We start from the raw sequence: 22,415 nt of genomic DNA, 5'->3' as shown, positions 1-22,415 counted from the left end.
CTGAACTTCTGGAGTGAGTTTGCTGCACTGAAAGTAAAGGGGCCGAATAATATTGCACGCCCCACTTTTCAGTTTTTTATATGTTAAAAAAGTTTAAATTATCCAATAAATGTTGCTCCACTTCACGATTGTGTCCCACTTGTTGTTGATTCTTGACAAAAAAATTAAATTTCATATCTTTATGTTTGAAGCCTGAAATGTGACGAAAGGTTGCAAGATTCAAGGGGGCCGAATACTTTTGCAAGGCACTGTATATGTATATGTATATATATAAGGGCTGTCAAAATTATCGCAAATTATCATAAAATAATTTATATAAAAGTTTTTTTTAATTTTATTTTTAATTTCATTTCATTTCAGGCAGTTACATTCTTCACAAATACAGATCTTTGCTTTCAAGTTGACAATTTATTCAGGTCGACAGCGATCAAAAGCAAGGTGAAACAGAAACAGACCCAGGCGAGGAGGCAGACTCGTTCCAAGGTCACCATATCACAAACCAGCAAAAGGTTCCCGAGAAAAATGAGAACGATTAGCTAAACCTTGTCTTTTTGAAGGCTTTCGCAGGGTGGGGTGTGGGCAGATAAAGGGTGTGTTTGGGCCTTGTGTAGGATTATTGTCTGTTTGTGGATTGGACAAGAGGATTTAGGAGTAGCTGTTGTCAGGGCAACGAGGGTTGTGTATGTTGCCTCCTCAGAACAATGTGAGTGCTGAGAGTTCACTTCTCGCTGGCGGGTTCCTCCTTATTGGATGTTCCTTGTCAAGACAAGATGTCCCGCTATCTGTTCTGGACTGTCCGGAAGAACTGGTTACAGGAGTTGGTGGTGCAGACGTGGGCTTGTAGATGTCTTGCCTCGTCAATATCAATCTTGCTCAGTCAGTTGCATGACACACGCGTTGGGCTTGCGTGAAAAGAAGGCGTCATTAATCTCTTATGCCCTATGTCAAATATATTCTGCTTGTTTTCCTTAAACTATGATATACCGTAATGGCCCGAATATAATACGGCCCTGATTATAAGACGACCCCCTCTTTTTCAAGACTCAAGTTTGAAAAAAGACTTGATCAACTCCAAATTAATTTTTATACAGAAAATAATTACAGTACATCCGAAACAAATGATTATAACAATATATTTGAGAGAAAAAGCATGTTATTTTGCCTCATTCAAATCTTAATATCTGAACATTTAAATATGTAACTAAAGTGCAATCGCATTCGTAAATGAATGGCTTCTGGTTTTTGAAATGTAAATAAACCAATCTATTGTGATCAAACAACAAAATTGCAATAACTTTATTAACCATCAAAGTGAAGTCTAACTAACTGTAGTCTTGAAACAAATCTGAATAAGGAAAAACATTGAAATAATGCAAACTGGTTAAACTTGAGAGTAGCTGAGATCTGTCATGACAGAACATCGCTTCAATGATATTTGGCGCCATCTAGCATCGTGAATGGGGAGAGTAGCTGATATTTGTCATGACAGAACATCGTTTCAATGATATCTGGCGCCATCTTGCGTCGTGAATGGGTATAATGTCTAGACCGCGAATATAACACGACCCCCTCTTTTATTCGGGCCAATACGGTAAGTGCTATTTATTTTATGTTGGGTGTGTTAGAGTAATACAAAGTCCAAGGGCATAGGGACAGTTGGGAAATAACACTACCAACTTTTCAGGGTGCTGAAATTGTCCCCACCAACTTTTAAGCAACCCTATTTGCATTATATATAGAGTTCAGTGATATAGGTACTTTAGATTGTCTACCCATATGCTGTAATGATAGAATAGATCCTACCATTGTTAGGTGAATTATTTTCATTATGTTCAGACTTACATTTATCCCTTTTCACTTGCTTAATGAGCCGGTCCAACCCCCCCCCCCCCCCCCCCAAACGAACGTTTGGCTGGCTGATGACTTGAAGCCCTCCGTCCCACCACAAAGACACATACGCATACTTACACATCCCGTCAAATTCATGTCGACAACATACCGCCTCCTCCGCCCCCTACGGAGAGAAGGGATATTAGAATTTTTTTTTTCGGCCAAGTCATGTAAGAAGATGTCCATGTTGTGGCAGTGGGGGAAACACCACTAATTTTGCATTGAAAGGACGCCCAGGTCATCCCCATGAATGAAAACACACCATTTTAAAAACTTACGATCTCATATGTCTCCTGAACAGTCCCACCAATTTTGAAGACGATCCAACTAACTCCCTCGGCAACTAATTCCCTCGGCGAAAAGGTCTCAAATGTGCACCCTGTAAATCGATAAAAATGTCACATTTGATCCAAAATAACTGATTTCCTGTTGGGTTTGAAATATGGGTGCCAATGATTTTTTTTGGAACAGTGTTGGACAAGGTATAGACTCCCCAAATTTAATCGCTCTACGCTGACAAACCCTAATGTTATAGGCCATTTTAAAAATTTTAAGGGGGCGCCACTGAGTCATTTTGTTGCATTTTTTTGCAAGTTGCAAAATTATCAAAATTCAAATTTTGCTGCACGTATGTGCAAATTCTGGTGAGTTTTCGTGCATGTTCAGGCCTCCAAATTGGCCATTTTCATTTGTCATGAATAAACAATAATAATAATATCCTTTGCAAAACAAAAGGGCCTTCGCACGCCTCGTGTTCGGGCCCTAAATATGCGTAAATGTATGTAGCGCCCCCTAGGAACAAAACCAACATTTCATTTCATTTTTTTTTTTTAAGGTGAAAGAGGAGGTAACAACGCAAAGGTTAAAACTTAGAACACATCAGTACTATATGATGTACTATACGCGGTGGCCAGACTGCTGTTAGTACTACATGCAGTTTTCTTTGGGTGGGCAGAGGGTGTCCGTGGGTGGGCACTGAAGAACAGTTTTGACTTCAAATAAAGTGCCCATATTCATTTTTTCAAATAAATATAATTTGAGCCAAATCACAATCAATCAGTCAATTGGTAGCAGTTCTAGGATTTTTCTGAGTTTTGCTGTGTTTCCCTCATACATGAAGCATTTAAAGTGCATGTGACACAAAAAAGCATGTTTATTTCATATTACACGCTGTATGTTATGCTCTTGAATGAAATGGACGGCTTGAATGTGTGTGGAAGACATCGGTACACTTATTTAATTTTTTTTAACCCGTGCCATGAAATCGAGTGACTTCCCACCAGAGTCTGGATTGAGGAAGATGGCGAATGTGATGTCAGCGGACTAATCATTTTCACAATACAGCCAGTACTATTGTTTGCAGAAAGACTGCGGACTCAGCCGATTTTGCGGATTAATGCGTTTATTTTTTGCCTCACGCCAGCCCAATGTGCTGCAGTCTTTCGTTGCTTCACCAGGGAGGGGCGTGTCAGCCTTTTTAGGTTTCAAAAGATTCTCGTTCACCACGGATATTGGCCAAAACAAGCCCTACTACTGTGGGACCATTGGACTTACCAGGAAGTGATTAAACATTGTATTTTGTATTATGTCAAATACTGGGATCATGGCACAATTTTTAATACGGATGTGGCTTGCATTTTGTGGCTGATTGTCCACCGAAAATGCCACTCGGCATATGACCGGCTTGTTTGCTCACCCCCCTTTATTCCCGGCTTATTGCCCTCTTCGTGTGCCCGGTGTTCTTTCGAATTTTCAACCCCATCAGAAATTGCAACTCAGTGTTAAAAATGGCCGTGAATGCAGCGATTACAAAGTAAACACTCCAAACTTTCTTCAAATAAAGGACTATTTTCTTACGTTTGATCATGGACAGACATGTAGAAAAGTTCTCCTCACACACATCCTGCCATGTTAGCTGCACAATCACTGCACGCCGCGCTCTGTTTACGTCTTCGTCGTGTAGTAAAGCATTATTTTACGCCATATTCGTGTTGACCATGTGGCAGCTACGCGTTCCTCCGACATCGGCCGGTTTGCCCGGCGGTACACTCCAGCCGCTTCCCTGGCGAGCTCTCCTGTCCGTAGCTGGGGAACGAGCTGTAACTTGCTCTCCGCTGGGCGGGTTGCCGATCGATGAAGTCAATAGACAACCCCGCCGCCGTGTGAAATTGTCCGGGCTAGTCTTGTGTGATTTTTCGCTTCAAAAAGCGAAAATAAGACTTTGAGAGGTCACTCGGTTCAGGTTAGTATGTCGGCTAGCTGTCACACCTCTTGGTTTGTTTACATTCTCCGAAGCCGGGGGGCAGGGAAATGACAAAAGCCTAACTACGGTGGCATGAAATATTGTTCGGGAGGTGTGACAATAAAGGTGAAGTCGACAGTTTTGACCATTATGGAGTCATTTTGCTATGTCGTACTGAATAAATTTTTATTATTACATATTCCATTTAGCACAAGACTGTTATTTGTCATGACCATACCATTTAGTTAGCTATTGGGAAAAAATACTTAAAGAATATCCTGTAAAAATATTGGAGTAGAGAGATTAAAACAATGATGACATTTTGCTGATCTCTGTTGCATTTACCTCGTTCTGAATCTTCCCTTTCAATGGGCTGAATTCTAAATCAGCTGAAATCGTGACCCTGCCGACGTCATCACCCAGCTGGGGATGCTAGAGCGCCATAATGACAGGCAGGGCTAAACGGCAGATTAAAAGACTCATTTCTCATCATCTGCGCTTTGCCAAATTGTTGTATATTGTCGAATTGTCTCAAAATATGTTGAGTTAATTATCGAGGGTTGATTGAATATTTGCTTGATTGTTTGAATATTTGCATGTGCTCATATATACCTAATACACACATAATACATATTGCCATATTTTTTCTTATTTGATATAACCAGTAAATGATTATTGCTTGCTATACTAGGCCGTAGTATAATGTTTAAGTGTTACAAAGTGTTAAAAAGGGTCGGGGTGACAACTGTCTTGCTTCATGGCCGCAACATTGCATAACTAGACCTTCTAGGACATCTTCAGCATCTTACATCTGGACTTTCGTCTAGACTTTCAAGGACATCTTCCATGGCCGCAGCGTTGCATAGCTGAAGTGTTTGGGTCATTCTGACCACTTTACCTAAGTGCCCTTGCTTACACACGTGTATTTAGTTAGTTCCACCTACATGCTCACACACAGCCAACCAAAATCACATGGGTGTCTCCAGCTTGCTTTCCCCCTCCCTTAAGGGCGGCACCCTTCTGTGTTAGGACAACCCCCTAATAAAAGAAAGAGCAAAGAGGGTTTTTTTTAGATCAATTTTGGTGACTATACAGCGTAATCTAGCATTTTCTGTCTAGTCCCTCCTTGCTCTCCTTGGCCAAGAAAACTGAGTGTCTTCTCTCCTTATTTTTGGGTTGTTGTACAAATGTCTACCTAAGGGTCTATTTTTTAACTTGACAAAATATGATTCTAATTCACATAATATTGCTATTTAAGACTTTTTTTTTTAATCCTGTCACAGGCACTTTAAATTTATTCAATTTTCAAGTAATCTGTGACAACACTGACTGGCACCCAAGTAAGGCCATGCCATTGACAGCCATGCACATCCAAATTTCATTCATTCATTCATTTTCAATGGCAGAAAAATGTGTGGTTGTAATTTTTGACCATGCCATGCCCCAAAATTTACTCATTGCCTGGCATTGGCCGACACTGACGGCCATAGATGTCCAATACATTTGAAGCGGGATGGATGGCAGCAATGAACGAATAGCGTAGGGTCACTACAACCGTTCATATAACAGTAACTCGAAGAAGCTTTGCACGGGATCCAAGTTCAGCCCTCGACGACGAGATTGCTTCATTCTATGCTTTTCTTTAGCTTTCAAGGTTACTTCTGAGAGCACGTGGTAATTTTCTTCCCTCGACGCTCCGACGGAAGCAGACATCTTAGCGGCTTTCTTGATGTTCACCGGAGGAATTAAGTGTGTTTTTTGATTTTATTTGCTGGGTTTTTGCCCACCTGCCGGCTGTGCTCAATGCCAACCTGGCTAGTGCAGGTAATATGACAGATTATACCTGCCTTCTTGATCTGCCGCTTTTATATGCGGAGCCTCCACTGGATGTAATCCAAGGATTTGACATTAAGCAGGACGCCAGTGAGCACGCATGCATACAGCTGCCTTAGAAAGAAGCCTACAGGATCACACACGTTGAGATGATTTAGCTCAGGGGGGATCGGGTCTCGTTTTTGCGGCGGACCACGCGTTAGTTATGGTTTCTCAGTAGGGTCGTTATATCGTCGCCTCGCAACCACGACGGTACTGTCTGATTCACGGATTCTGTCAAGTTCAAATATGAATCCTTAGGTAGACATTACGGGTTGTTCTGATCATGTTTTTTTGCTCCTGATCCGATCCCGATCGTTTTAGTTTGAGTATATGCCAATCCCGATATCTCCCGATCCGATTGCTTTTTTTTTGCTCCCGATTCAATTCCAGTCATTCCCAATAATTTTTCCCGATCATATACATTTTGGCAATGCATTAAGAAAAAAATGAATAAAACTCGGACGAATATATACATTCAACATACAGTACATAAGTCCTGTATTTGTTTATTATGGCAATAAATCCTCAAGATGGAATTTACATTATTAACATTCTTTCTGTGAGAGGGATCCACGAATAGAAAGACGTGTAATTCTTAAAAGATAAATGTGACTTTGTATATTGTGACTAAATATTGCCATCTAATGTATTTGTTGAGCTTTCAGTAAATGATACTGTCGCCATTTAACTGTTCTGCCCAAATGCATGATGGGAAGTGCAACCATAACTGTGCGTCGTGGTACCAATTGATATATCTTCTCTGCGTTGGGAAATAACTAGGGCTGTCAAACGATTACAATTTTTAATCGAGTTCATTACAGCTTAAAAATTAATTAATCGTAATTAATCGCAATTCAAACCATCTATAAAATAGGCCATATTTTTCTGTAAATTAATGTTGGAATGGAAAGATAAGACACAAGACGAATATATACATTCAACATACAGTACATAAGTACTGTATTAGTTTATTATAACAATAAATCAACAAGATGGCATTAACATTAACGTTATGTTAAAGCGATCCATGGATAGAAAGACTTGTAGTTCTTAAAAGATAAATGTTAGTACTAGCAATAGAAATGTTATATTAAAACCCCTCTTAATGTTTTCGTTTTATTAAAATTTGTAAAATTTTCAATCGAAAAATAAACTAATAGCTCGCCATTGTTGATGTCAATAATTACACCATGCTCACTCATGGTGCTGAAAGCCATAAAATCAGTTGGACCCAAGCGCCAGCAGAGGGCGCCAAACACCAAAAAACAAGTAACAAGCGGACATTACACTGTGCTGTCATTTTAATCTGTTTGAGAGGGGCATGTGTGTTAATTGCGTCAAATACTTTAACGTGATTAATTGAAAAAATTAATTACCGCCCGTTAACGTGATAATTTTGACAGCCCTTGAAATAACATAGGATGTTAAGAAAAAGATCAACTATTACCTTTCTTCCCCACATTGCTTCCCACGAATATTCTAATCGTTGGGAGAGGAATTGTAAGGCTTTAGCCATTTAAAAAAAGGCTCCAAAGGCTGCCAAAATTCACTCTAGTCATTTTACGCTGCCTTTCAGCTCTATATACTGTATGGGTAAAACGCCGCCATTATAGATTGAACGCGACAATGCATGAGTGGGTCGTGCAGCGCATGCGTTAATTGCGTTAAATGTGATTAATTGAAAAAAAAAATTTTTAATTTGATAGCCCTACTTTAAGCCAAAACTACTCTGGATGAGTGTAAGACATTTTGTCTGTAAGGTTAAATACAATCAGAAAACAATTTAATTAAAGAATATATATGTTAAAAAAAGGCATGCCCGATATTTTTTTGCCAATTCCGATACTTTGAAAATGACGTGATCGGACCCGACATTTATAATATTTCCCAAAATAAGGAGAGAAGGCACTCAATTTGGTTGAAAAGCTTGCAAGGAGAAGGAGGGGGAAACTATCCAGCTTCCGCAATCGTTCTAACTAGCCCCTCCTTCACCTCGCTTTTTATTTGGGATGGCCCTAGCAACAGACGGGTGTCTCGCCCTAAAATGGAGAAACGGGAAGCAAGCTGGCGACACCTCTTGTCTTTGTTTGGCTATGTGTGTGCATGTAGGTAGAATTATATACATGTGTGTCAGCACATTTCAGCAAAACAGCCTCTTCTGACCTTGACCAGGCAAGACAAAACATTCATTCTTTGTGAACAATAATAATAAGCAAAAGCATTTCTTCAGTGCGGGCAGCAATTAATAAAAGCAAATATGTAATAACAGCTTAATAACTAGCTCATCAAAAACATTTCATGAAGCAATAGCATTTGGTAAGTAATAAAATGCAACAATTAGAGATGTCCTGATCGATTGGCATCCCGATCGATCGGGTCCGATCACGTCATTTTCAAAGTATCGGAATCGGCAAAAAAATATCGGACATGCTTTTTTAAAATATATATGTATATATGTTTTAATTAAATCATTTTCTAATTGTATTTAATGTTACAGACATAATATGTTACACTCATCCAGAGTCTTTAGTTTAGGCTTAAGGTAGGGTTATCAAATTTATCCCAATAACGGCGGTAATTAATTTAAAAAAAAATGTACCACGTTAAAATATTTAATGCAATTAATGCATGCGCTGCACGACCCACTCACGCATTGTCGCGCTCAATCTGTAATGGCGCCGTTTTACCTATATAGAGAGATAAAAGGCAGCGTGAAATGAGTAGAGTGAATTTTGGCAGCCATTGGAGCCTTTTTTTAATTGGCTAAAGCCTTACAATCCCTCTTCCTACGATTAGAAATATCATGGGACGCAATGTGGGGAAGCAAGGTAGCAATTTATCTTTTTCTTAACACCTTATGTAATTTCCCAACGCAGAGAAGATATATCAATTGGTAGCACTACGCACAGTCATGGTTCCACTTCCCATCATGCATTTGGGTTGAATGGCTGCAGTGTCATGTACTGAAAGCTCAACAAATACACTAGATGTCAATATTTAGTCACAATATACAAAGTCACATTCATACTTTAAGAATTACAAGTCTTTCTATCCGTGGATCCCTCTCACAGAAAGAATGTTAATAATGTAAATGCCATCTTGAGGATTTATTGTCATAATAAACAAATACAGTACTTATGTACATAATTGAATGTTGAATGTATATATTCGTCCCAGTTTTATTCATTTTTTCTTAATGCATTGCCAAAATGTATATGATCGGGAAAAATTATCGGGAATGATTGGAATTGAACCGTGAGCAAAAAAAAAAAAAGCAATCGGATCGGGAAATATCGGGATCGGCAGATACTCAAACTAAAACGATCGGGATCGGATCGGGAGCAAAAAAACATGATCGGAACAACCCTAATTGGCACCCTTGAAAAATCAAGTGATGCTTCTATTTGCTCCCAAAAACGTATAAATACGTTCTATTTTTCATCGTTTCAGTGTCCCAAAGACGTATTTATACGTCGTTTACGTTTTTTTCCCCATAAAAGACATCTCTGGTTCCTGATTTAACTGAGCTCCAAAGCACAGAGCTGAAAATCCATTTTAAAGCAATAAAACTGGCCACTGGAGGGCAGTAGCGCATTTGGTAAGACCCGCAACCCAATTCAACGGCTACGAACGGCCGGGCCGCACAATCAGAGCGCCGGCGGAATGATGCCAGGCAGTGGACGACCGAGCAGAACAACCGAGAGGACACCCGGGATGCCAGGCGCTTGACAACCGAGCAGAACGACAGGACCACCAGTGCAGCGGAAGCTGCCGTTGAAACCCCGCAGAGACAAAAAAAAAAATCCATCTTTATGAGACTGGCAGCGATGAGGGAAAAGTTTACCCGGCTGTCGTGGCCACAACAGCGTCATGTCTCAGTTAGTTATGTGTAAATAAATTGTTACCTTGCTATCAAAAGCTCTATTTATCTTGTCCTTTATGATATTTAGTGAAAGGAAAACATTATTCAGATGTTTGGGATGTAACTAAAGCAAAAAATAGCTGTGTTAAAGTCAAAGTTATGTTAGAAAAGTATGCTTTCACAAAAAGCTCAATTTCTGTTTTTTCATCAGAAATGGGAAAATTGCTCAAACTAAGCTATTTTCTAATGCTGATTTCTAAAGAATGGAAAAAGATATGAGCTCACCTTTTTTCCTGCTGAAAGAAGATAGTCTAATCTTTCTTTTGGTGGGTTCCATGTTTATATAGCAACAGAACAGAATTTTCTGTGGGCCTTCCAAAATCATTCAAAACGTGCGTTTTTTTTTTTTTTTATGCAGACATCGTCACAAATGTTATCACACAAAACGCGGGTCGGGCTTTAATACCCGCGGACCAGTTCGGGTCGGGCTGGATTTTTTTAGGCACGAATTTACCTCTATCTTAAAGTCTTGATGAGCTTAAATTGGCTGCAGTTATGAAGTCGGGAATGCTTCCTCCGGATAAAAACAAAATTTGACCAACATTATGTTTAACAAACTTTTCCAGTGTTATTTCATTGTGTAAATGCATTTATAATGATCATAAAAATATGTAGACTATTTAAACATTAAGAAGATAGTCTAACCTTTCTTTTGGTGGGTTCCATGTTTATATAGCAACAGAACATAATTTTCTGTGGTCCTTCCAAAATCAGTCAAAATCCAGTAAAATGGCCAGGAGCGATGGGGGTTGCACCGCTGAAAATGGCTGGGAGTGAATGACTTAATTCTGGTTATATTTTTTGGGTGGTAATAAGCAGACAATAATATAAAAGACTCTTATCATTTTACAGACTGCCTTTTTGTGACCGAGTACTTCACCCGAACGCCTCGTAAGCTCAGCGCTTTCAACTCCTTCGCCAGTGTGGAACTTTTCCACTTCAATGTGCCTGACGACACCATGATGGCCGTATGGAACCTCATTACCTTCAAGGAACAAGGCGGGACCTTCGGGGACAGCTGCCCCAATCGCAATGTGACTGTGTAAGCTTACCTAGAATTGTGGCCGTATTGCCGAATTGTGTTCGACATGGTTCTTTGTGATAAAAATGGTCTGGGGATTGACAGGTACTTCAGGTCCGGCGCTCCTCCGGTAATCAACCCCTTGAACACTCACTTCCCTCGGGACACGGCCGTCCCGGGATCTTTCACCGTGACTCTGACCTGGACGCTCCCCAACCGAACCACGGGGGCGTTCAACGTGACCGGACCGCTCCCGGGGGACTGGTTCCTGGCTGCGCATTTACCCAAGGATGAAGGCAAGATCTCAGTCAAGGTAACGTTCAGAACAACCAATCGAAACTGCTGTCTTGTACTGTGAGCTTTTGTGAAAGAAACTGCATTTCTGGTTGTTACGTACCGCCGTAATACTTAGGCTGCCATGGATGACTTCATTTTCTGACTAAGAGCCACTACTTTTTTTCCTCATTTTGAATCCTGAAATCCTTAATCCTTTTTTTTGGTCACGTAAACAGTACCTTATTGTGCATCACAGTACCTTAATTTTGAATTTACTTTATTAATCTGACGTGTTCTGTTATTCAGCTTGACAGACGGCAAACAAGGCAATTATGCTTTTTGAAGCCTTTGACTTCCTTTACTTTTGACAATTTGTAAAGCTGTAACACACACATGCACATTTAGTTCAAAACGACACGTATTTTAACAATGGAACAATTGACGCAAAACAATTGGTGTTCAAACATCCATCTAGTCTGGTCAGTTTAGTCGAATAAATCAGCCTAACAAAAGTCCGCTAGCTTACATGCTATGAATGCTAACGTAATTCTCATAGCAAATCACTGGCATGTAACTAGACAAACTTAAGCCCTAAAATTAATTACAAATGCATCCACAAACATATATTAGCTGAAACAACTTACGATCTTATGTCGGCCAAACCAGAGCGTAGCTGTTATCCATTCCAATACATTTCAGACGTCTGAGTCTGCTTCTCAGCCAGACCCAACGCTGCCATCAGAGGGCAGTGTATCCTCCATCATGAAACAAAATACAATATGTTTGGACTTTTTGGAAAGCTATTAGTTTATTTTTTGATTGAAAATTTTACAATTTTATTAAAATGAAAACATTAAGAGGGGTTTTAATTAGGGGTGTCAAATGATTAAAATTTTTAATTGAGTTAATTACAGCTTAAAAATTCATTAATTGTAATTAATCGCAATTCAAACCATCTCTAAAATATGCCATATTTTTCTGTAAATTAATGTTGGAATGGAAAGATACAAGACACAAGATGGATATATACATTCAACATACGGTACATAAGTACTGTATTTGTTTATTATAACAATAAATCAACAAGATGGCATTACCATTATTAACATTCTGTTAAAGCGATCCATGGATAGAAAGACTTGTAGTTCTTAAAAGATAAATGTTTGTACAAGTTATAGAGATTTTATATTAAAACCCCTCTTAATGTTTTGGTTTTAATAAAATTTGTAAAATTTTCAATCAAAAAATAAACTAGTAGCCCGCCATTGTTGATGTCAATAATTACTTATACAATGCTCATGGGTGCTGAAGCCTATAAAATCAGTCGCACCCAAGCGCCAGCAGAGGGCGACAAAACTCCAAAAAACACAACAAGTACACATTTCACTGTGCTGCCATTTTAATCTGTTTGAGTGGGGCATTTGAGCGTTAATTGCGTCAAATATTTTAACGTGATTAATTTTAAAAAATTAATTACCGCCCGTTAACGCGATAGTTTTGACAGCCTTAAATATAATATATGATATAATATAATATAATATAATAAAATGTACTATATTATATTATATTATATTATATTATATTATATTATATTATATTATATTATATTATATTATATTATAATAATAATAAGACTATTAATGAATGAATGACCAAATAACCCTCTCTGGGTTCTTCACAGAAAAAAGCCAGGAAATAAATAACAGGCATGAAAATGGGTCAGGGGTTAAAAAGGTGAGAAGGGTGTGGAGGAAATATGTTCCAGTACACTGTATTGTACACCCCAACAAAATATTGAGCTCTGTCGACCCACACTGTGTTTCAGCAGGGCCATGCAGAGACCGGTAGAGGGGTGGGTGCTCGTAGATCAAAAGGGGCACATGAACAAGTATTTAATACACCCTAAAACAACATAACTTCAATTTTAACCAGCTTTAGATAATAATTGGCTGCGACTGTGACATACTTTAATTGGGAGGGGGCAACAGTGAATAGAAATCAAAACTGTCATCAACACTTTCTGGCTGTGACTCAGTCAGTCTGCCTCTTTTCTTCCTTCAACGTCTGCATCAAAACTTCCTTCCTCAACTTGTTCATCTGAGAACAAACCACATCAGATGGTCACTGAGCCACCAACAGCACAGTTTTCTTAAAACTATTATTTCATTATTATCCATACTTAACAACTCTAGCACCTAATGATTAATAAAGCAATGACATCAAAATCTTATAGAAAAATAACATTGTAATTGTGTTTATAATTGGATTTAATACCCGACTATCCTTGCAAACTTGTTCTTACCAGGTCTGCTATTCACCCAGCTGATGAGGTAGCCACTGCCTTTAGCAGCCTCATCTAACTCCTTTTTTTTATCCCTCAATCTCCCTTCCCTACGACGCATGTCTATGTAATGAAATATAAATATTTAAAAAAACAAACAGACTCCCCGGTGGCTTTTAGTTTTAAAGCTTTCTTAATTTCTTTCTCACTCAATAACGATGGAGTTAGATTTGTGTTTTTATTATTCAATCAAAAAACAAAGTTACTTCTATCAAAAACAAAGTTGCTTCAGTCAAAATACAGTATATACTTTTAATCCCAAAAAGTAGCTTCAATAAAAAAAAAGAAAAAGTTTTTGATTGCAATAATAAATTTGAGACAAAAAAAAAGCATTTGAAAACTATTTTTCTTGTTTGAAACAAATTTTTCCATTTAAGTAATATCTTGCGTTTGGGCCACATTTTGGCTAGGACATTTATGTCTTTATTATTCAATCCAATAAGTTGCTTCAAACAAAAAAATATATATAAAAAGAAAAACTTTGCACATGTGCCATTCACCGTTTACCAACGCCTGAGAGGGTTTGAGTAGACTCACTATGAAGTTTTTAATAAAGCCAAGCATTTTCTAACTACTTTATTCTTGTTTGAAAATAATTTGGTGGGGCAGTAACATGTTTAAAACTTATCATAATTCTTACATTTTGAAGTGCTTGAAAACCATTTATAAATAATACTTTGGTGAAAAAAGTGAAAAAAACATGTCTTATATATACAGTATGTATATTTTTTCCAATGTAAAATCTGAATAAATGCATTGAACACGCACAAAAAAATGGGGGGGGGGGGGGGGGGGGGGCGCTCCTTCGCGGTTTTCACTCATTGCGGCGGGTTCTGGTCCCCATTAACCGCGAAAAACGAGGGATCCCTGTATTTCTGAAATTAAGAAGCAGGACTCATTCCATCCACTCGTCGGGCCGCTGTTGTGGCGACACCGGCCGTCAGCTCAAATCCAAGCCGAAAATAATGCGTCTCCGGCGGACGACGGGAGTGATGTGAGGCGCCCGCTCCATCCGAGAGAATGCCGCTTAATTTGACTCGACAGTGTGTTTCTTCGTTTATATTACCGCTAAATACACAAGGTTGACGCCAATTTAACGGGAGCTATTTTTTTTCATGGGAGATTTGGCTAGCTCTGGCAGTGTTCAACGCAAGCTGCAACGAATGGCAGTAACTTTTTTATATCGCAAAACGTGAAAACGATTGAAACCATTACTCACCAAATTCAATCTGCTGGCAAATACAGGCAAGTGTGTATGCTGCGCTCTGGTCTGCCCCGATGTGGATGAGGCCTGCTTTTTGTTTTCGCAGCTTTGCAATGCAACCGAAGGCTCTCCGAGCACTCCATGTACACGCGTAAGGAGTGCGCGCGCTTGGAATAATGGAACGCAGCCTGGGGCGGTGATTGGTTCTCGTCAGCGAAGCATCTAGAAGGATTTGCTGACTGTGTTCTTAAGTGCTCAGTTTACGTACTAAGTTAATCACATGATGATAATAATAATAATTAAATAAAACCTCCCGACCCCCCCCTCCTCCCAAAAAGAATTTCTCCTCGGATCTACGCAATTCACGTAGGTCGCCCTTTTTGACTTCAAAACGGCGAATTTCGCCGAAAGGTGAGAGATTTTCATGCCTGAAATAACACTGTTAAAAAAAAAAATAAATTAAAAAAAAAAAAAAATATATATATATACATATATATATATATATATATATATATATATATATATATATATATATATATATATATATATATATATATATATATTTTTTTTGTCCAGGGGGCCGGACCAAATGTGGAGGCGGGCCGTAGTCTGGGACCCCTGATCTACAGTATTTCCTGAACGTTTCAATCTAAATATTCACAACCTGACCCCAATTTCATAACAATATGCAAATAATTGTAATATTCAATTAAAGATTTTCTATGCGAGGGAGGAAAGCACAGCAGCGTTACAACACCGGTAATGATGTCAAACATATCCAGCTCCAAGGACAAAATTAGCTCTAATTAAATCATTTGTTGCTTAGTGACGGCTTCATCGCAGCTTGTGGTCACTGCTTTAAAAGTCAAATCTTACGCAAAGACAATACGAGACACCACGACGCAACAGGTACCCATGGTAACGCGCGACACGCTACAATAGTTTTTCATAAATAAACCATTAAGATTATTAGTCGCTGCTGCGCAGATGGCAGTTTTGGCTTGATGATCTTTAATTTGGGATATTATAAGCTCATTATCCGGCGCGCGGTGAAAAAATGTCAGGTGCGCGCGGCGCGCCATCGGCCCACTCGTCCTCATCTGACGACTAAAATAGATTCACACTTGACTACTTTTATGATGGGTTGTCATCCCTGCAGTGGTGTTCTGAAAGCGCTGAAGGGAGGAGCGTTTTAATGATGTGACGGCCGGGTGGGTGTTATTTTTCATCATGTTTATGAGCTATGCTTTGATTGGACCAAAGTGATGGACTTGCTGACCTATCGCCCCCTTCCCTTCCAGATACAAATATAATGATGTAGCATGAGGAGTGTTTTTGCGTTAATTGATGGTAGCTTATCATGTAATGTAAAAGCTACCATACCTGACTGCAGCCCAGAGTCAAGCGACAGGCACTGCAAACCACGCTTCATATAAACCACACCCCTATGAAGTACGGCCACATGATGCTACGCTGGTAGCGTCTGATGCGTCTCACATGTGAGATGGTGGTTGACTAAATACTTATCTGCCCCACTGGAAATATGGGGCGCCGTTTGTAAACCAGAACATGCTGAAAATTACGACAACATTTTCTCAAATTTAGCGCCGCACAGTGTTAAAAATGTGGTGTGACATTTTTACCGTCCCTTTTTTTGCACACTTACATTATTTAGAAACTCAAATATTTATTTTTTAAATAATAAGTATTGAACTTGAATGTGTAAATCCACAGCAAAATATTTATTTAAATCGTAAATGTAAATGTTAAAGGTATTTCCAAAATGTAAATCTGATATGTATATCCTAAATATTTATAATATTTAATATTTATTTTAAATTGGAATTTTATATTTATATGCTAAATCTGAAATATAAATAATACATATAAATCTAAATACTAAATTTAAATGTTAAATCTAGAAACGGTTGCAACTATATATTTAGCGTATATTTATATTTATTATTTATATTTACAGTGCCTTGCAAAAGTATTCGGCCCCCTTGAACCTTGCAACCTTTCGCCACATTTCAGGCTTCAAACATAAAGATATAAAATTTTAATTTTTTGTCAAGAATCAACAAGTGGGACACAATCGTGAAGTGGAACAAAATTTATTAGATAATTTAAACTTTTTTAACAAATAAAAAACTGAAAAGTGGGGCGTGCAATATTATTCGGCCCCCTTGCGTTAATACTTTGTAGCGCCACCTTTTGCTCCAATTACAGCTGCAAGTCGCTCGGGGTATGTTTCTATCAGTTTTGCACATCGAGAGACTGACATTCTTGCCCATTCTTCCTTGCAAAACAGCTCCAGCTCAGTGAGGTTGGATGGAGAGTGTTTGTGAACAGCAGTCTTCAGCTCTTTCCACAGATTCTCCATTGGATTCAGGTCTGGACTTTGACTTGGCCATTCTAACACCTGGATACGTTTATTTTTGAACCATTCCATTGTAGATTTGGCTTTATGTTTTGGATCATTGTCCTGTTGGAAGATAAATCTCCGTCCCAGTCTCAGGTCTTGTGCAGATACCAACAGGTTTTCTTCCAGAATGTTCCTGTATTTGGCTGCATCCATCTTCCCGTCAATTTTAACCATCTTCCCTGTCCCTGCTGAAGAAAAGCAGGCCCAAACCATGATGCTGCCACCACCATGTTTGACAGTGGGGATGGTGTGTTCAGGGTGATGAGCTGTGTTGCTTTTACGCCAAACATATCGTTTTGCATTTTGGCCAAAGTTCAATTTTGGTTTCATCTGACCAGAGCACCTTCTTCCACATGTTTGGTGTGTCTCCCAGGTGGCTTGTGGCAAACCTTAAACGAGACTTTTTATGGATATCTTTGAGAAATGGCTTTCTTCTTGCCACTCTTCCATAAAGGCCAGATTTGTGCAGTGTACGACTGATTGGTGTCCTATGGACAGACTCTCCCACCTCAGCTGTAGATCTCTGCAGTTCATCCAGAGTGATCATGGGCCTCTTGGCTGCATCTCTGATCAGTTTTCTCCTTGTTTGAGAAGAAAGTTTGGAAGGACGGCTGGGTCTTGGTAGATTTGCAGTGGTCTGATGCTCCTTCCATTTCAATATGATGGCTTGCACAGTGCTCCTTGAGATGTTTAAAGCTTGGGAAATCTTTTTGTATCCAAATCCGGCTCTAAACTTCTCCACAACAGTAACTCGGACCTGCCTGGTGTGTTCCTTGGTTTTCATAATGCTCTCTGCACTTTAAACAGAACCCTGAGACTATCACAGAGCAGGTGCATTTATACGGAGACTTCATTACACACAGGTGGATTCTATTTATCATCATCGGTCATTTAGGACAACATTGGATCATTCAGAGATCCTCACTGAACTTCTGGAGTGAGTTTGCTGCACTGAAAGTAAAGGGGCCGAATAATATTGCACGCCCCACTTTTCAGTTTTTTATTTGTTAAAAAAGTTTAAATTATCCAATAAATGTTGTTCCACTTCACGATTATGTCCCACTTGTTGTTGAGTCTTGACAAAAAAATTAAATTTCATATCTTTATGTTTGAAGCCTGAAATGTGGCGAAACGTTGAAAGATTCAAGGGGGCCGAATACTTTTGCAAGGCACTGTATTTTGATTGAAAAAAAATTTTTTTTTTTTTTTTTTTTTGATTGAATAATAAAGACACAAATCTGCCTCCATACTTATGCTGTTATATTGTCACTACCAATGTTGAGACCAAACCTACGCCCTCGCAATGTTACTCTTGACTTGAGTATTCATTTCAAAGATACTTTTTTACTTGTACTTGAGCACATTTTTGCATGACTCATTTTGCTTTGACTTGAGTAATATTGTTGAGAAGTAATGCTATTTTTAACTGAGTCAAATTTTTGGCTACTACTGCCAACTTTAGTCATACATGAGGCTTCAATGTATATCTTTCACAAGCACAATCCCCTAACTTTTTCCTCACCTGTAGAAAGGAAGAAAAATCCCCACCGCTGATGTATTCATTGAGATTAGTATTCTGCCTTGTGCGGCAGAACCTAAAGAGGCAGAACCGTGTCTGAAGAGTTTTTCTTCATCTCATCGCGTCCGTCTACGTGGTCACATCAACGCCGGCCGATTTCCATTGCGGGCAATTTACCTGCCGCCGCCTCTGTGTTTGCTCGCGTTTTTTTTTTTGTGCTCAACGGCGGCTGGAGAAAAATACACTCATACAAAAAAAAAAGGTGAATATCATGGGAAATTGGCCGAGACATGCAATTGGCCCGATTTAGCGTCGGTGATGGAAAACGCGTAGCAACTTCAGAATGATGCTTTGTGTGGCAGTTTTTTTCACCATAACCTGGGAGTATTATGATTTTTCAGGTTAACATGCCAGTTGGTCGATTTTCATTCGGTAATTGGCAAAATCAACCGTCACACTCTGTATATTTTTGTCATTGATGGGAGCTTTTAGTGCTGCAATGATCGATTGAGTATTCGATTAGAAAAAAATATTCAAATTAAATTTTGCTGCCTCGAGTATTCGTTTAATTAAAGTGGCGTTGTAATGTGTGTTTTTTTTTTTTTAAAGTGTCTGCATTTACTTTTATTGATTTGGGTGGATACACTGCCCTCTAGTCTGCCTCATTTCACATGGCTGAATCCAGCTGACCCCTGTTAAGACCAGCATAAGCTAAGTTTTTGTTTGAGCTAATGTTTTTTTAGGGCTGTCAAAATTATCGCGTTAACGGGCGTTAATTAATTTTTCTAATTAATCACGTTAAAATATTTGACGCAATTAACGCAGATGCCCCGCTCAGAGAGATTTAAATGACAGTACACAGTGAAACGCTCACTTGTTGTGATTTATGGAGTTTTGGCGAACTTTGCTGGCGCTTGGGTGCGACTGATTTTATAGGCTTCAGCACCCATGATGAGCATTGTTTAAGTAATTATTGACATCAACAATGGCGGGCTACTAGTTTATTTTTTGATTGAAAATTTTACAAATTTTATTAAAACAAAAACATTGAGGGGTTTTAATATAAAATTTCTCTAACTTGTACTAACATTTTTCTTTTAAGAACTACAAATCTTTCTATCCATGGATCGCTTTAACAGAATGTTAGTAATGTTAATGCCATCTTGTTGATTTATTGTTATAATAAACAAATAGTCCTTATGTACCATATGTTGAATGTATATATCCATCTTGTGTCTTATTTTTCCATTCCAACAATAATTTACAGAAAAATATGGCATATTTTATAGATGGTTTGAATTGCGATTAATTGCGATTAATTACGATTAATTAATTTTTAAGCTGTAATTAACTTGATTAAAAATTTTAATCGTTTGACAGCCCTAGTTTAAAAAAAAAAAAAAAAATTTATGCATTCATAATTTAGTTTAAAGGTATATTTAGCCATGTTTTGTGGGAATATGTGTTTGAACTATTTGTCAACACTGGAACTACCGGGTTTTTTGGGCTATAAAGAAATACCAGTACGGCGTCAAATGACCCCAATACCAAACTGAGTACTTGGCTTTGTCAAAGAATAGACCACTCAAACAAGCAATCAAGCGTTCTAGGTGTGAAGGGGGTGGGTGAGGGCGCTCACTCTGGATAGCTGCAATTAGCATCTTGAATATTTGCAAATCCAGACTTGTTAACTCCTGGGTAGTGTAAAAATTATGAGAGGGCCATGTGGCATGAAACTACGACTAGCAACTGTAGCTAAACCAGCTCGTCAACATTTTAGAAAATTGAGTGTTAGAACATCTGGGACAAATCCCATCAAGCACTTTAACTATATCTTGACAAGTCCAACATTCAGCTTTCAAGGTTCACAGTTTATTATGTTGAAGCACACAATGATGAAAGAACTTTCCGCAGCAGCTCAAACAGCTGTTTTGTCACAGCAAACACAAGCTTCAGTATACATTACTGCTTTTGGAAGATGTAAAAAGGTTGTCCGCCCGATTGCCTGCCTGAGCGGTCCACTGTCCGACAAGCAACAACTGTTTTGTCCAACTGGACAAGCCTATTTGGAAAGGGGAGAGAAAATGACCTCTAAATGTGTTCATTGCCTAAGACAACCATCTAATGGCACCTTTCTGTCTCCATACAGTTTACACACACACACACATACAGTATAGGTGAGACATACTGTAAGTCTGACCACAGTATAATTCCTTGGATGAAGTTAAGAAAAACAAACAAAAAAAAACTGACTAGTATGTTCCATTTAGTTTACACAGATGATAAAACTAGAAGAGTTGAAGGGACAAGTAAACACTTAAAAAGAAAAGTCACACCCTGTCAGTAGTTTGGTCCATTTTATGGTGGCTTTTTCACAACAACTTGTCTCCTGGGCTTGAAAGTGACAACAGGCCAGCTAGAATAAGAGCATCGTAAAAAAAAAAAAAAAAAAAAAAGTTGGCATTTTATAGCATTTAAGCTAGCGGACTTTTGCTATGTAAGTTAGACAATTGTTCTTTTGTTGTACATATATCCTCATGAATATATTTCTTTTTATACCATTTTTTGTATCGTTTGAGGCTCAGGTCAGGTATTGTAATTATTTTATGTTCCTTATCTGATTACTCAATCATTCGAACTAACTAGTTCATTGATTAATCGACTACTAAAATAATCAAAAGCTGCAGGCCTAGTAGCTTTGCATGTCATGTAAAAGCTACCATCTATAATACAGGTAGTCCCCGGGTTACAAACAACGTAAACTGAATTTCCGCGTAAGTCGGAATTAACGCTTTAACTCAATTGCTCCCAAAAATGTATGAATACGTTCTATTTTTAATTGTTTCAGTGTCCCAAAAACGTATCTATACGTCTTTTACGTTAATTTTTTTTCTCAAGAGACATCTCTGGATTCTGATTCAACTTAGCTCCAAAGCATAAGGCTGAAAATCCATTTTAAAGCAATAGAACTGGCCACTGGAAGGGAGTAGCGCATTTGGTAAGAAGTCATATGTCAGGAAACGGAAGTCAGAAGAAGCAAGAACGAACGAACGGCCGGGGCGCCGGTGGAAGACGACCGAACGGACGACCAGGATGCCAGATGTGGGAAGTCGAGCAGGATGACCGGGATGACATCCGGGACGCCAGGCGATAAACGACCAAGCGCGACAACCAGGAGGACATCCAGGACGCCAGGTGGCGGACGACCGAGCAGAACAATCGGGAGGATGTCCGGGATGCCAGGCATTGGATGACCAAGCAGAACGATCAGGATCACCAGTGTAGCGGATGATGTTGAGTGTGTGTTGCTCGTTGAGTAGAGTTCGCTTTGCCGTGCTCGGCAGCTCATGTCTCTCGTGACTCTCTAGTGTCTCGTGACTCAGCCGGAAACGCGCACAATAGCGTCATCTCTCAGTTCAATAGTTTAGTTATGTGTAAATAAATTGTCACTTTGCTATCAAAAGCTCTATTTGTCTTGTTGTTTATGTTATTTTGTAGAAGGAAAACATTAATCAGATGTTTGGGATGTCACAAAAGCAAGAAATAGCTGTGTTTAAGTCAAAGTTGTGTTTGAAATGTATGCTTTTACAAAAAGCTCAATTTCTATGGTTTTTCATCAGAAATTGGAAAATTGCCCAAACTAAGCTATTTTCTAATGCTCATTTCTAAAGAATGGAAAAAGATATGAACTAACTTTTTT

At 38.8% G+C, this 22,415-nt stretch overlaps 1 protein-coding gene across 1 annotated transcript in view; it reads left to right on the top strand.

The window, feature by feature from the left end:
- Positions 1-22,415, top strand: part of tmem8b (transmembrane protein 8B) — a 118,454-nt gene that overhangs the window by 2,021 nt on the left and 94,018 nt on the right. Inside the window, exons 2-3 of the mRNA XM_057831844.1 lie at positions 10,782-10,971; positions 11,056-11,263. Coding sequence (XP_057687827.1) covers positions 10,782-10,971; positions 11,056-11,263 — 398 coding nt within the window. The remainder of the gene's footprint in view (positions 1-10,781; positions 10,972-11,055; positions 11,264-22,415) is intronic.

Source organism: Corythoichthys intestinalis, chromosome 3 (genome assembly GCF_030265065.1).
Source record: "Corythoichthys intestinalis isolate RoL2023-P3 chromosome 3, ASM3026506v1, whole genome shotgun sequence".
NCBI lineage: Eukaryota > Metazoa > Chordata > Actinopteri > Syngnathiformes > Syngnathidae > Corythoichthys > Corythoichthys intestinalis.
Note: the sequence above shows the minus strand (reverse complement) of the source record. Positions and strands in the feature narration are given on the sequence as shown.